Below are 16,447 nucleotides of genomic sequence, written 5' to 3'. Positions count from 1 at the left end.
CTGGGCTCTGTAGAAAAAAGGAAAACAGGATGGGAGAGATAAAAAGGAAAATGAACAGTAGGTAGGGAAGGGGCACAGGAACAGTGGCGTTTCCTTTAAGGCCAGAGGGTTTTATCTCCAGGAAGGGATGGTACACGAAGAGAAGTTTTTGATGGTAGGAATATGCTTGTGGTCCCAGCCAAGCAGGTGCAGGCCCAAAATACACATTTATTTATTTATTTATTTTTTTTTTTTAAAAGCTTTTATTGTAACCTTTTTTATTCCCCCCAGTGCTGGGGTGGAACCCAGAGCCTTGTGAATGCTAGGCAGGTGCTCTACCACTGAGCCACGTCTCTGGCCCCCAAAATACACATTTAAAAAGGTTGCTTTTGATATTTGGGAGCAGGGGAAGTTCGCCAAGTGGCCAGCGTTGGAAAAACCAGCCTTCAGTGGGACTTCCTTATATGGTCAGGTCAGGGTCTAGTGGTATTGTTTTACTTTGAATGACCTTCTGGGAAGGGCACCGTGTTTTCACTGATCCCAGCCCCTGAAGATCTAAGTCTGACCTCGGTTGCAGCAGAAAGGAGGTGAGTGAGGCCTTAATCCTGGAAAATGCGAGGTTAAACATTCAGTGGGGCTCAGCCCTTGCTGACCCTGGAGACTGACTCAGGAGGGAGGGACGCACACAGGGTGACTAGAAGCATTTTGCCCCAACTCTGAGCCCCGACTGAGTGGGCACGCTTTCCTATTCTTCTTGCTGCTCAGTGATTCTCCAAGGGCGGTCCCTGAACTCCAGAAGCACTGCAGAACTTGTTAGAAATGAAAATCTTAGCTGGGCGCTGGTGACCCACTCCTGTAATCCTAGCTACTCAGGAGGCAGAGATCAGAGGGACCATGGTTCAAAGCCAGCCTGGGCATTAATTCTCAAGAATGGCTCAAGTGGTAAGAACATCTGCCTAGCAAGCCTGAGGCCCTGAGTTCAAATCCCAGTCCCAGAATCACTACATGAGCAGTTCGGAGTGGGGACCAGCAATCTTTGTCTAAGGCTGCCAGAGGATTCTGGATTCTGCTGCAGGAAACCTCTGCTTTTAGTGTCACCTCATCCCTAGCCAGAGATGGAGGGATGTGCCCCCTTTGTTGACTCCATTTCCAGAAGAGAAACCAAGACTCAGAGAGATGAAGTTGCTTACCCAAAGTCACACAGCTACTATGAAAATCGGGTGGCAATCTGGGCCTTTGTGACAATAAAGCTGACACTTTTTTTTTTAATTTGGTACTGGGGCTTGAACTTAGGGCCTACACCTTAAACCACTCCACCAGCCTATTTTTCCTGAAGGGTTTTCTCGAGATAAGTTCTCAAGAACTATTTGCCCAGGGTGGCTTTGGACATCAATCCTCCTCATCTCTGCCTCCTGAATATAGGCATAAGCCATTGGTGCCCGGCAAAGCTTATACTCTTCACCACAATGCTATAGCTGGGGATGACATTCAAATATTTGACACTTAGGAGCCTTGGCCACTCAGAGCTGATTCTCATAGGTCCAGGAGTCTGGGGATGGGAGTGGTACTAGCACCTGGGCACTTAGAAAATTCAAAGCAGCGCCTGTTACAAACAGGGAGACAGCTTCTGTATTTTCACTGATGCCTCTGTAGTGGTGCATATTGGCTGTACGCTGATGCTGGCTACAGGAGACTCTGAAGGCTGCACCGGAGACAGGCCTGGGCTAAATATAGCCCTAAGGAGAAGACAGCGATAGCAGGTGTGTTGTGGGAATATCTGCTTAGCAATGCTTCTGAAATCTGAAATTACCTGGAATTTCCTTTTCTTTTCTTAGTGGTGCTGGGCCATGCACACATGCCAGACAAGCACTGTACCACTGAGTTACACCATCAGCCCCCCTACCTGGGATTTTCTTTATTCTTTCCTTTCCTTTCCTTTTCTTTCTATTGGCAGTCCTGGAGTTTGATCTCAGAGCCTCATGCTTGCTAGGCAGGCACTCTACCACTTGTGTCACTCCACCAGCCCTGGGATTTTCTTTTGACTAGTCTCACTACCACCATCACCATCCCTTTTAGATTCTGACTTAATTAGTCTGGGGAGCAACCTGAGCATTTGGGATGTTTTTCTTTTAAAAAAAGTTCCAATGATTCTAGCATACTGTCAGGGCTGAGAACACAGCCATACAGCTCCCCAGTAAAAGACTCTAGATTAAGAACTCTTGGTTTGGATCAGTGTTTGCCAAAGCTGGGGGTTTTTTAAAAAGAGAAATTCTCAAAAAATTCTGATTCAGTAATCAGTGGAGTCCGGAAGTGGGTGTTAGCAAGATCCCCTGGTTTAGAAATCACAACAGTGACAGCTCCCCTTCCTCCTGAGGCTGAGGTAACGAGGAAAGATTCAGAGATTCTATGCCCTCTCCCCTACTCCACCCCCAACATAGCTGAAGCAATTGAGAACATTTGCCCAGGAAGTATCCAGAACCAATTTCCGTAGCTCTTCCTTCCCCTGTGCTGCAGAGACATTGCTTCAAAGGACATGCTCTGAAAGAAAGCCCAAGACACCCTCCCGGGGGAGCCATTTCCCACTGCAGTGCTGCAAAACCCTGGGCTGCAATCGGCTGGGCCTGCTCTGATTGCCTGTTCTGCCCATTAATCCTGGGACACCCTCATTTAGATGCAATCTGCATACATTTGCATATTGACTTCCAGCACCCCTCCCCCACCCCTGTAACATTGGGGGAACTAAAACTAATCTATTCACAAAGTCTGCTGAAATGTGCTCTAACCTGAACATCACACAGTGCTGGGACCTGAAGCTGGGTGCTGGAATGAAGGAAAGATGATGTGTGGATATGGAGGCACAAGAAGACTCCTGGGGTGTGGAAGCAGTGGTTCCAGCCCTGCTCCTGCTGAGGGGTGATGTGGGATTTCTCCACTAGGAAAAGATTGGGAACCCCAGTAGAGAAGCTTGGGGCTTCCCCTTTCAGGGGCCTGGGTGAGGTTCCTGGCTTGGAAACCACACAGGCTCTTTCAGCTCCAGGTGAGCTCCATGTGGAAGCCAGCCAGGGGACAGCTAGGACAGAGGAAGGGGCTAGCACCTGGACTTGAACTGGGTGACAGTAGGTCAACAAAGAGCCTCAGTTTCTCCATGTTTATAAGGGGCTAACAAGCCTTTAGAGAGGGGAGTTGTCTTTGTGTGGTTATCCAGTAATGAAAGATCTGCCCCAGACCTCTCTGAGGCTGGGAAGGAACTAGCTATGTAACAAATGGCCTCAAACTTAATCCTTCCAGATGGTGGCACAGTAGTCCCAGCATGCTGGGAGGCTGAGGCAGGAAGATCACTTGAGCCAAGGAGTTCATAGGAAGATCCTATCTCAAAAAAAAAAACAAAAACAGAAAAGCAACAACAGGAATTTATTGTGATTGTATCTCACCATCCTAAGAGTCAGGAATTTGGATAGAACATGGCAGGCCTGCTCCTCTCTGCTCCATGATTAAGGGCCTCGCTGGAGAGTCAGCTGGTAGCTGAGGGTAGACCGGTAGGTGTAACATGGTTTTATTCACATTCCTGTATGTATTAATCACATTTTTATTTCTGTATTTTGGGATGCCTTGACATGTTGGGTCCCATAAAGGGACTGCCCCTTCTTTCCTAGAGAGAGTGAACCGCTAGCCAGTGAGTACCCTTGGGTATACAAGCCAGCCAACCCACCCTGAGCCCACACCCTCCAGCCTCCTGAATGCTACTATTCTATCCTCCACCCAAAATCATCCAGGCCTAGGCACTGGACAACTAGGACCACTCCTATAACCAAAATCTCAGCGACGGTATTCAAACTAGCTAATCCTGCACTGGGCGAGCAGCTCAGTGGTCGACCACTTGCTAGCATTGCCTTGCATGTACAAGGCGCTGGATTCCATCCCCAGCACCTGCAAAAAAAAAAAAAAAAAACCCAAAACAATAATAATTAAATTAAAAGTCTTCAATCTAGCCAATCCTAAGCTTGCTCAGATGATCTGCCTTGGCTCATCTGTTATTTTCCACCAAAACCACAACCAAGGCTTAGGCCTCTGCCCCTCTCACCCGCTACCTCCTGATTGGCCCCTGGTGCTCCCCAATCAGGTCCTAAGTGCCCTCCCCTCTTAAGAACTATGAGGAATTAACTCTGTTTTCAATAGCAGTTGCCTCTTGGTCTGTTGGCCTCATAATACTTTAATAAAATGAAAATCCCAGGTACCTTTTTTAAGACACTGGGGTCTTGGCAAAGCCAGCTAGAAGGTGGGGCTCACCTGGGCTCTCCTCCTTTTCCATGTGCTCTCAGGCCCTCTTCAAGAGGTCTCTCCAGCCAGTCTTCTTGCAGAGTGGCTCAGGGGAGCTAGAACTTGTCATTTTCACTGTATTCGGTGGACCACAGTGTAGCAAGAAAGGGGAGGCCAGAAAAGAAACAGACAGGCTGTGTTCTGACAATGAGACAGGGGGAGGGGATGGCAAAGCAGAGAGAGAAAACTTAAAGAATTGAAACATGAAGGTCACATAGCACTGGGGAAATTAAATAGCCAATGAAGTCACATGTAGTCATATGTGGGTTGAGCTTTGCTTTTTGCTTCTGTAACCTGTTTGCAAGGGTATATAAGGTGAGACCCCTTTGTTCTTGGGTCTCAGCCTTTGGACACAAGTCCGCTGGGTCTCTGCTAGCACAATGTGCTAATCTGCCTCAGAGACTCCTATCTCAGCTCATAATTTCCCATAACAATAGCAGTCACAGGCAACAGGAGAGGAAAGCTCAACTCTTCATGGAAAGGGCACCCCAGGGTCTGCAGCCTCCCATGGGACATCTCCCTTGGGCCTCTAAGGTGCAGATGTATGGCTTCACTGGGCCATAGGACACCCCTACCCAGTTTTGATTCCTAAGAGATTGCTGCCTTGCTTTGGGGAGCAGGTGGTGGTGAGAGCCTGGCAGCTCCGAGTCCTGAAAAGCTATCCCCACCCATGTTCCCAACCATGCTCACTGCTGAGCAATCTGCCTGGCCTCCAGCCTTCATGTTGCTGCTGGGAGCCTCTGAAAGCCTTTTCAGTACTTTCCTTTTGCTTAAGTTACTGGAACCAGTTTTCATGACCTAATCAAAATCCACTTGTCCCCAGTCCTGCTCCTCCCTCTGGATCCCCCTCCTGCTTTCTGTCCACTGCACCTTCTTCTCCAAGGTCTTCCCATACCAGCTGTATAAAGCCCCCACAGTTCCCTTCTCCCTCCATTCATCCAATAATCAACAGAATGGACAATCCCCTTAAATCCATCCCTTCTGAATTTATGAGTCTGCTAGGGCAGAACCACAGCCTAGGGGAAAACAGAAATTTATTTCCTCACAGTTCTACAGGCCAGGAGTCCAGAATCAATGTGCTGATTGGTTGGTTTCTTTCTTTCTTTCTTTCTTTTTGCAGTACTGGGATTTGAACTCGGGGCTTCATGCTTGCTAGCCAGGTACTCTACCACTTGAGCCACTCCGTCAGCCTTGGTTGGTTTCTTTTGAAGCCTCCCTCTTGTCTGTAGATAGCTGTCTTCTCCCTGGGTCTTCAGCTGGTCCTCCTTTGGTACATCTGTATGTGTCTTAATTTCCTCTTCTTAAGGACATCAGTCACAGTGGATTAGTGACCAGCCTAGTGACCTCATTTTGACTTAATTACCTTTTTAAAGACTGTCTCCAAATGCAGTCCCATTCTGAGGTGCTGGGGATTGACATTAATATATGAACTTGGAGGGAACACACTTTAGGCATGACACCCCTTCCCCTAGTCTCATGGCCTCCGCCTCGACTTTTACTCCTTTCTCCTGTTACTACAGCAGCTCAGCCCATCTAATACCCAGAGGCACCTACATTCCCAGGTTCATTTTCTTGGTCAGAGCTCCCTGACCATTCTCTGAGAGCTTCTATAGTTCCCTAGTGCTTCCAGAAAAAAGGCTGAACTCCTTGGTCTGCTATCCAAAGCCCTTCAGAACCTGGCTCCCACCTGCTTTTGCAATCGTCGTAGCCAGTAAGGCCAGGAAAAAGACAAGGGAGTCTGGCGCATTGCTGCTCAGAGTGAAGCTCATGCACTAGCAGGATCAGCGTCACCTGGGCATCTGTTAGACAATCAGAATCCCAAGCCAAGCCCCAGGCTACTGAATCAGAGTCTGCATGGCACAAAGTCGCCGGGTGATGGGTGCCCATGTGTAAGGTTGAAAGTTTGCAGGGATCTGGGAGAGTGGCTCACAGATATGGTGGGCATACACAAGACACACACACACACAAAATCAATAGAAAAACGAACAGAAGAGAACACTGGCAGACACCAGTGGTGTCCAGAGAGGGACTCCAAGGAAGAGGACTCACCTGGCTGGGCCAGAAACTTGACTTTGCCCTGAAGGAACCACTGATCCCCAGGGGCCAAGAGTGCACAGCAGGTAACAATTCTGAACTCATAGACTTGACTTCCCCTGGCTACTAAGAAGTCTCACAGGCATAAGTAAATGCAAAGATTGCCCGAGATGGCTCCCTGACAGGAAAGACAAGGCTCTCATTTCTCATTCAGGGAGCCCTGCTGGGTGCCAGGCTGGAACCAGCTGCTGGTGGACAGAATGAAAAGAGATGGGAGCTTTGTCCTGACTGAGCTCACAAGTTGGGAAAGGACGCAGACCACAAGATACTGTGTTGAATACCACCCTCCATTCGCCTGGGAGCATACCTTGCCTTTGGCTGCTGAGCACTGGAATTCCATCTTCCCACGCCTACCCTCTCCTGTCCCCTGTCCAGCTGAAACAGAGATTTCCTCTTTAGATTTCAGCTGAGACATCATTTCTTCCAGGAAAATCCTGCTGAGCACCCCCACCTGGGAAGGGGGCCTCTTGTGGGCTCCCATGACTCCCCTCAACACACCACTTCCCTTATTGTGGCATTTTCATAATTCAGAGCAAATTTTCTGTTTATTTGTCTGTCTCACCATGGGGATGAGAACATCATCAGGGAAGGAACTCTACTGTATTCACATATTCTCAGGTATTGTTTAAATATAGAGTAATTGTAATAAAGTATAAATATAGTAGTAATTGTAATCACCTTTTTTTTTTAAGCTCATACTACATGCCAGGCACCATCCTAAGAATTTATATGTAATAACTCAATTAATCCTCGCAACTAGCCAGTGAGACAAGTACTGTTATTTTTTCCTACTCCCCAGATATGGAAATAGAGGCACAGAGAAGTAACTTGTCCAAGGTCACACAGCTAGTAAATGGACCCAGGCAGTCCGGCTTCAGAGTACACTGGGAGAGGCGGTGATTAACTCCATAGAGGAGAGGTCAGAGGTCAGGAGCAACACCTGAGCCAGGTTTTGAAGTGTGAATAGGAGTTGGCCATGTGCAAAAGAAAGAGCAGAGATTTGTTAATTGAACAACCTTCATCTGGGTCCCATCTGTCAGAGCCATAGCATTTTCCTGAAGGGCAAATGGAAGGCCACTGACAAAACTCCAGACACTGGCAGACAAGGCTTAGACAGGGCAAATACCAGAGCCCTGTTAGCCTGAGTCACCCACAGCAGAGCAGGGCAGGGTGCACACACCCTGGGGTAAGTACATCGTCCTCCTGCCTTACCCACGATTTAGGCTCATTCCTGAACTGCCACTCCTTCCTTAGAGGGAATGTCACCTCCAAAAGGCACACCTTCAGTCAGGTAGGTGTTCACAACAGACCTGCAGCCAGGAAGGATAGCCGGGATTGTCTCTCTGCTTTACAAAGCCCTCAGGTCACTCAAACTACCCTGAGTCTGACTCTGGGAGCCCCTCCAGCATCTAACATCCCAGAACCCCTTCTAGAAGCAGCTGGATTAGAAGGGAACCTCAGACTGTGAATAAACCAGATTTGGAAGAGCTGTTGGCTCCCTGTCCCTGAGAGAGGCCCTGGAACCCTGGTGTAGCCAGCCACCCATCTTACCACTGGAAAGGTGAAGTTTAGAGGAGGAAATGTGCCAGCAAGAACACCCAGACACAGAGGAGGGGGAGGGAGGGGTGGCCCAAATAATGTATACACATGTAAGTAAATATAGAAACAATAAAATAAAAAAGAATACAGAGCGAGTTAGGGCTACACCCAACAGGACTCTTTCCCTAATCAGACCCTCTGACAACCAGCCCTGTCTCTCCTACCCCTCCATCCTGCCCTCATCTTTTTTCCTTCCTTCCTTCCCTTTTTTCCTTCCTTCCTTCCTTCCTTCCTTTCCTTCCTTTCCGCCCTCCCTCCCTCCCTATCTCTCTCAATCAGCAAACATGTACTAGACTCCTCTAAGCATCAGGTACCTCACTGGGCCCCTGACCTCAGAGGATGGCACACTGCGTGTAAGACAAACATAGTCACAGACATTTCCAATCCTCTCTGACCAAGATAGCAGAGACCAGGTCTGTTTCGTCCATCACCACCCCGGAACTGTGGTGCACTGAGGAGGGATGTGGATGGCTTACAGACTGGGGGGAGGCCCATGCCAGACTTGGACTCTCCCTAACTTCTTCCCTTCTGTAGCACTCAGCACTCCTCATCAGCTCCAACTCTGTCCCAGCTCCCTGCTCTGTGCTCTGAATGATCCACACCTAGGCAGTGGGACTCAGTGGTCATGAGACTAGAGTGACTATTTCAGTTTAGATTAAAAATAAGAGTTAAAAGGGCTGGCAGAGTGGCTCAAATGGTAGAGTGCCTGAGTTCAAACCCCAGTACTGCTAGAAAAAAAAGTAATTTAAGCCAGGTACTGGTGGCTCACACCTGTAATCCTAGCTACTCAAGAGGCAGAGACCAGGAGGATTGAAGCTAGCAAATAGTTAACAAGACCCGATCTTGGAAAAAAAAAAAGTCACAAAAAAAAGGGCTGGTGGAGTAACTCAAAGTGTAGATCCTGAGTTCAAGCCCCAATACCACAAAATAAATAAATAAATGAATAAAATTGGGCAGGGGGGTGTGACTCAAACAGTAGAGCACTTGCCTAGCAAGTGAGAGGCCCTAAGTTCAAACCCCAGTATTGCCAAAAGAAATGTATGTAAAATTAAAAATCAATTTCCTAGTCTCCCTAGCCACATTTCAAGTGCTCAAAAAATGCACATGGCTAGTGATGCTCCACTGAATGACACGGGTGGCAGAACACCTGCATCTGGACAGTGCTGCTTTTTTCAAGCAGCAACACCCATGTGTGGGATTTCCAAGACCAGTGCATTTTCAAAAGTATGCAGGAACTGATTTAAGTTTGTCAACTGTTCATTTTGCAGAAAAAAAAAAATTTACCTTGAGACAAAAGTCTCGCTGTATAGCTTGGGCAACCTCAAACTTGAGATCTTCTTGCTTCAGCTTCTCAAGGATTATAGGTGTGTACCACCATGCCTGGTTGCCATGAAATTTTAAAGATGTAAAAATGAAAGAAGGAGGGGAGGGAAGAAAGGGGAAGGGAGGGGAGGGAAGAACACAAACACTAAAAGTATGTGGATTTTTTGTTTTTGAAGTGCTGAAGATGGAACCCAGGGCCTCACTCATGCTAGGCAAATACTCTGCACTCAGCTACACCCACAGCTCAATATGATATTAAACCCATGGGCCCTGGGTTTAAAACATATACAGTCCTCATTACGGGATAGTGATTGGAGAAATGTGGATATAGCTTGCACATTGGGGAGTTGTCCTGTGGCTATGTGGAGAGTGCCCTTGATCTTCAAAGGCTTATGGGTGGAGGCTCAATGACTGATTGTGACAATGTCTGCAACCAACTCCCTTGTGTTGAGGAAAAATATTATATGTATAATTATAAATATATATATATATAAAGTAGTCAAGGTATGCATTGCTCAGTAAGACATCCAACTGGGACCTGTAAACGTGACCTTATTTGGAAAAAAGACTTTTACAGATCCTTTAGATAGAGAAGTCAGACTAAGGACTGGATCCTAAATCCCAGGACTGATTGAATTTTTTTTTTTTGGTGGGCCTGGAGTTTGAACTTAGGTCTTCATGCATGAGTCACACCTCCAGTCCATTTTGCTCTGGTTATTTTGGAGATGGGGTCTTGTTAACTCTTTGCCTAGGCTAGTCTTGAACCTTGATCCTCTCGATCTCAGTTTCCCAAGTGTGAGCCACCAGCATCCTGCCCAATTATCCTTATTTATTAAAAAAAAGAAAAGGCAGGGGGAAGGTTTAAGATACACACAGAGACAAAGCAAAGAAGGCCATGTGAAGATGGCGTTGAAGAAACCAGCCTAGCTCCTCCAGTTGAGGAGGCCCTGGAGCCTCCGCATGTGCACTTCAGAAGGTTCTTTCTTGGAGCCTTCAGGGGTAGCACTGTCTTGCTGACACCATGATCTTGGACATTTGTGCTCTAAATGATGAGAGAATAAATTTGTTGTTTTAAGCCACCAAGTTTATAGTGATTTGTTATAGCAGCCCCAGGAAATTAATGCAGGTGTTCAATTAGTGAAAATTCATTAAACTGTACACATTTCTCTATGTGTGTTATACTCCTTTGAAAAGATACTAAAATAAACTAGAATAACCATCTACTAGTAATGTTAATTTAGCTGAAACTTTTAAAGAAAAAGTATAGCAAGTATATAATTTCATCATAAAAGATGGGCCCTGGAAATGAAATGTAACTTTATGGTGCTCTTTCTTTTTCCCTTCACTGCTAAGAATTTACAAAAATATCTCATCATAGATAAGCACCATCTGCAGACTGGCTGCATTCGAGTCACCTGGGGAGCTCTAAAAAACACTGAAGCCCAGACAGAGAGATCACCAGGACAGGACAGGGAATCCAGAAATAAATCTGATACACTTGGGAATTTGGTATCCGCTAAAGGTGGCACTTGGAATCTGTGGGGAGAGGAGAGATTATTCAATATGGTATTGGTCCAACTGGCCAGCCACTTGAAAAAAAATAAAGCTGTGGTCTCTACCTCATTGCAATCGCCAAAACAAATTCCAGATGATGAGAAATACAACTAAGAAATAAAATACACTCCTAAAGGATGACAAGAGAATACGAGGGGTTTTTTTTGGCAGTACTGGGGTTTGAACTCAGGGCCTTGCCTTGCACTTGCTAAACAGGTGCTCTACCATTTGAGCTTAACCCCATTCTTTTTTTGTTTTTGTTTTTGTTTTGCTGTATTTTTGGGGGGATAGGGTCTAACTCTTTGCCCAGGCTGGGCTGGACCAGGATCCTTCTATTTATATGTCCTGCATAGCTAGGATGGCAGGTGCACAGTTTGCCCAGGCTTATCTCCACCTCCCAAGTAGGTAGAATTACATGCATGAGCCCCCTGACCTGGCCGAGATGTTTTTCTTTTATAATCTTGAGGTAGGAACTGCTTTGGGGCAATGTGTACTAAATGCTTACCTCCTCTCTCTCTAACTGTGCTGGGACTATAAATGGGGATGACTGGAGATCCCTGCCTTCCATGGACTCATCCTAGAGTGGCTGATCTAGAGCACTGGTTCCCAGGTTTTAAGATTTCATTGACTATTTGGTCGGATGCCAGTGACTCATGCCTGCAATCCTAGCTACTTGGGAGACTGATATCTGGAGGATCGAGGTTTAAGGCCAACCTGGGAAAAGTTTGTGAGACCCCTGCGCATTTTTCTATTGACTCCCCTTCCCCTTCCCTATCTGAATTTGATATTCTCCAACATCCATGTTTTTATTCCCATGCATTTAAAACACTGTATCACTCCACGTGTAGCAATAAACATCATACTGGTTTCGCATGTTTTACCCCTTATATGAATAGTACTGGACTCTACATTATAGAGTGGGCAGAGCTTTAATGGAATCTTTCTCTGGCCCTCTGCTGTCTGTGCCCTCTCCATAGGACAAGGAGTCCAGGGGGAGGCAAGGAATGTTCACAGCTGGAGTCTGTGGAACTCTTAGAGACCACACTCAGGGTACCTGGACCACGGAACTCCAGCCACCATACAGGGCATTCCCAGGGTCCATTCTCCTGAAGGTGGAGAAGTGACCAAAGGGCTACTGTTTATGCAAAGTGGGGTAGCATAAACGGAGCTGAAGCTGGGCTGCAGTGTTCACACAAAGGAGGGAACTGGCCCTCGTTTTGCATTCTGTCCTTGCCCTATCCCCCTCCACGTTAAAATTGTTCATTTGACAACTTTTTGTTCCATTCGACATTACATCTTTTCCAACATTACATCTTTTAGCGCTATGTTAGTATCTTTACCTCTAGTTTATTGATTTTCACCCCTTTACGGTATTTCATTGAAGTTTTAAAGTTTCTGATTCCTGACCCATATTCAAGGTTGTGATGACGGGGAGAGGCTAGTAGGGGCTGTGCACCTGCCTCCTTAGGAAGGCCTGTGCAGCCCGTTTGGGAGAACACGGGGAGATAAGCCCCTGGCTTGGCACGGGCTGCTGCTGTCACTCTCTGCTGCGACACACACCGTGGACCCAGGTGGGCGTGGCTTTGCATTGCATGGGGCTCCGATCCTGCCGCCTGACTCGGGTCTGGAGGAAGCACCGGCGCCCCCTGCCGGAAGCCGTCTGCTTTGGGGCACGTTTAACACCTACTCCACTTACATAGGAGTAACTGCCACCTCTCCCGGTTCTAAAAATGTTCCCACCTAACACAGATACTCTAATAGCTCCCATTGACGGAGCCTTCATTAGGGATGAAGGAGTGACTGGGAGTCTGCTGGACTCTGCTCATCACTGTGTGACCTCTGGCAAGACACTGGACCTGACTCAGTTCCTGAGGATCAAAATGGGGACAGTGCATCACCTACTTGAAGGACTGCTTTGAGAGTGAAAGTGTTTAAAGAGGTGCCCAGCAGGCAGCCAGAACTAGTTACCATTAGGTGCCAGATCCAGGGCTAATGAGTCCTCAGAGACAGTGAGCTTAGGTGCAGTGCACCACAGGCTAGGCCACATTCTCTGTTGATTATAAATCATTTAACATCACAAGTCCACGAGGCGAGTGCACTTATGTTCACCCCACTTTACAGGAGGGGAAACTAAGACATGGAGAGACCAAGCTACTTGTAACGGAGTATGATTAGAGCCCAGAAAAACACACTTTAGGGGCCTGACTTTAATAGCCCATCCTCACAGCGGTCTGGTGAGACAGGTACTATTCCTGTACTATAGATGGGGAGACCAAGGCTCAGAGAGGTGAAGTGACTTGCCTTAGGTCGTACAGCTCATTAGTACTGGAGTCTGGCCCAGACTTGACCCAGTTCTGTCTCCCTACATTGTCTCATGCAACATCATGACAACCCAGCAGGACTGGTGACTCTGTGTGACAAGTGAGGACACTGAACTGAGATGGTGGAGTAACTTCCTCAAGGTCATGGAGCAAGTAAGGAAGGTGTTTTTGTTGGGGGTCCTCCCTTGGGGCCTGGCACCTTCTTAGTGCTCTGCAGCAGCTCCTGGCCCTGGCTTGTCTTTATGATCATGGCTTTTCTTCTTCCCTCATCTTCTCTGGGTTTAGTGCCACTTGCTTCCAGGCCATCCTCAGCACAGCTGTCAAAGTCCTGAGCTCAGGCTGTCACTCAGCTGGAGCCTGGCCCCAGCATTGGCTCTGGGCTCAACTTCCACTCCCCTGCCCTCTGGGGGGCAGCAGGGACAGTGGGAAGAACAGGGGGTTGGAGTTCATATCTAGCCATGCTTCTTTATTTCTGCACCACCTTGGGTGAGTTTCCCAACTTCCCAGAACTCCCATACATCGCCTCTAAAACAGCGATGCTCTGTGCCTACAGGCAGCTGTGAGGATGGGAGGGTGGAATGCAGTGTAATGTATTCAGTGCCTGGCACACAGCAGGTGCTGCAGACCCTGGTCTCCCACTATGCGTACCCCCACAAGCCCAGGAGTCCCCACCTTTCCTTCAAGGTGGTCCCTGAGCTGTAAGAAATGTCTCAGTGCCAGGGTAAAGCTGGTGTTGTAGACACACATCCTCTGTGGTGCCTGGGACAGAGGGGATGGTCACAAAGCACTGGGCTTAAAGGCAGAATAACATTTTCATGCATCAGTTATTGGTCTGTGGCCCAACAATGATGGATGCCAGCGAGCATGTGTGATAATGCAGCTACCATAGCTTGCAGCATAGCACTGAGAGCTTCCCTGTCCAGTGTTCAGGCCCTGGGCCAGGCAGAGTACCTAATGATTCTGCGCTGCTTCCCACATTGTTTCATTTCATCCTCTCAGATGCCGTGTGAAGCACTGATATCATCTCTCCCTTACGAGTGAGGGAAGAGGCATCGACAGTCAAGTACCTCCACATGGAGCCAGGGTGGACTGCAAGTTGTTCCCGAGCTTATAGCTTAGATGAACTCACACACTTTCTTCTTAGTGTCCTCTGGGGGTACTATTAACATTTCATGGATGAAGATACTAAGATCCGCAGGCAATGGAGCCTGTCCAAGGTCAGACGGTGTGTAAATGTAGATGCTGGGACCCTTCGTTTGGCCTGCCTCTAAGAGGTCTTTGTTCCATGTCATTCTACCAAGAGCTGATTCATTCAACAACCAGTTTCTGCCCAGCAGAAAAATAAGTCAGACCCAGGTCTGGCTTCTGGAGGCTCAGTCTGCTGAGGAGGTTAGGGGAAACTGGCAGCATGGTGCTATGGCATGTGTCATGTCAGAGTCACGGAGAACACATAAGCGGAGCTCACCATATGGAGCTACTAGGAAGGAATCTCAGGAAGCTTCCTGGAGGTGGTGATGCCTCTGCTAGACAAAGAAAGTAGAAAGAGCACAAGGACTTGGGGGAGGGGCACTGCCTGACAAAGCATACATCATGTAGCCCCTTCCTAGGTAAGGGATTTTTTGGGCCAGTTAATTTTCCTGTTTATCTCAAGTCCACATTTGCCCTTCTGTTCCATTCTGTAGGGTAGAGGCTGACCTGTGGGAAAAAACACATTTCCTGGGCTCCCTCACCACCTGGTTTTTGGCTAGGTTTGGCCAATGGGAAACCCTGGTAAGAGATTCCAAGGCAAGAGGTGGGAGAAACCCAGGGTACTGATCCAGGTGCAGTGGCTCATGCCTGTAATCCTAGCTACTAGCTACTTTGGAGACAGAGATGGGAGGATTGACGTTAAAGGCCAGCCCAAGCAAAAAGTTTGAGAGACCCCATGTCAACCCATAAAAAGCTGGGTGTGGTGGTACATGCCTGCCATCCCAGCTACTCACAAAGTGTAAATAGGAGGATCTCACTCCAGGCTGACCTGGGCATAAATATGAGATCCTATTTGAAAAGTAACTAAAGCAGGCTGGTGGAGTGGTTCAAGCAATAACAGCCCCTATGTCACCAGCACAAGCCTCTGAGTTTAAACCCTGGTGCCATCAAAAAATAAATAAATAAATAAATAAAATTTAAAAAGAATAGAAAAGTAACTAAAGCAAAAAGGGCTGGGGGAGGGGAGGATGCGCAAGTGTAAAATGCCTGCCTAACAAGCACGCAAGCACAGAGACCTGAGTTCAACCTCGTACCATAAAAATAAAAAAATAAAACAGGAATGAGTATACACCTGTAATTTCAGTACTCAGGAGGCCAAGGCAGGAGGATCTTGAGATCCTGGGTCCAAAGCCAGCTTAGGCTACACCGCAAGTTCAAGGCCAGCCTGTGCTGCATGGCAAGATCCTGTATCCTAAAAAATAAATAGAGCTGGGGGGCGTGGCTCAAGTGATAGAGTGCTTCCCAGCAAATGCAAGGCCCTGAGGTCAAATCCAGATGGGATGGATGGTACTTCTGCAGCTGCTCCTGCTAGACAGGTCCTATGGTTCTAGTTTCCATCTGGGGAGCCCAGGTCCTAGTGTCTAGTAATACTCTCCCCCTCCCTTTTGTTTTCTTTTTGGTGATACTGAGGGTTGAAATCAGAGCCTCACGCTTGCTAGGTAAGTGCTGGCCTCAAACCTCAATCCTGATCTCTGCCTCACAAGTAACTAGGATTAACAGGCTTGAGCCACCATTCCTGGCCTCTTTCATTCTATACCTCCTACCTAGGCAAGGTTGTGGCTTCTTGAAATTGCCAATCTCAGGTTGCCTCTACCTCCCCTGGTTGCTATTTTTGCCCTCAAGTGACTTTTAAACCACCTGGCATTGGTCTTGTTTTCTTGGCCAGACCCCTATAGTGTCTCTTTTTCTCTGTCTATAAAATGAGGGATGGACAGGCAAGGTAGCCATGACAATAAGCCCAGTACTCAGGAGGCAAGAGGATCATGAATTCGAGTCCAGTCTGGGATACATAGAAAGGCCTTGTCTCAAAAAATAATACAATGAGGGATCATTTGTTCATTCACACAACAAATAAGTATCTAGTATCTGCAAAACTGTAGTAAATATCAGGGGTATCATAAGACAGAGAGTAAAGGAGACAAAAGTCCAGGCCCTGCTCAGGCCCTGAGTCTCCTTAATATTAGAGGAGATGTTTGCATATGTGTCACCTGCCACCTGTGTCAGTAGTACCA

The 16,447-nt window shown here is 47.4% G+C and overlaps 1 protein-coding gene across 6 annotated transcripts in view; it reads right to left on the bottom strand.

Moving 5' to 3' along the window:
* Positions 1-16,447, bottom strand: part of Mmp9 (matrix metallopeptidase 9) — a 33,253-nt gene that overhangs the window by 12,535 nt on the left and 4,271 nt on the right. For 2 of the 6 annotated variants that reach the window (XM_074074873.1, XM_074074876.1), the window contains exons 2-3: positions 4,267-4,437; positions 3,411-3,906 (exon numbers count right to left, since the gene is read on the bottom strand). The exons of 1 other annotated variant lie outside the window; for it this stretch is intronic. In XM_074074873.1, coding sequence (XP_073930974.1) covers positions 3,411-3,413 — 3 coding nt within the window. In that variant the 5' untranslated portion in view covers positions 3,414-3,906; positions 4,267-4,437. Of the gene's footprint in view, positions 1-3,410; positions 3,907-4,266; positions 6,561-16,447 lie in introns of those variants that run through there. 3 more of the 6 variants (XM_074074875.1, XM_074074874.1, XM_074074877.1) reach the window with 3 other exon arrangements.

Source organism: Castor canadensis, chromosome 5, assembly GCF_047511655.1.
Source record: "Castor canadensis chromosome 5, mCasCan1.hap1v2, whole genome shotgun sequence".
In the NCBI taxonomy this organism is placed as follows: domain Eukaryota; kingdom Metazoa; phylum Chordata; class Mammalia; order Rodentia; family Castoridae; genus Castor; species Castor canadensis.
The sequence above is the reverse complement of the archived record's forward strand: the minus strand, read 5'-3'. Positions and strand labels throughout refer to the sequence as shown.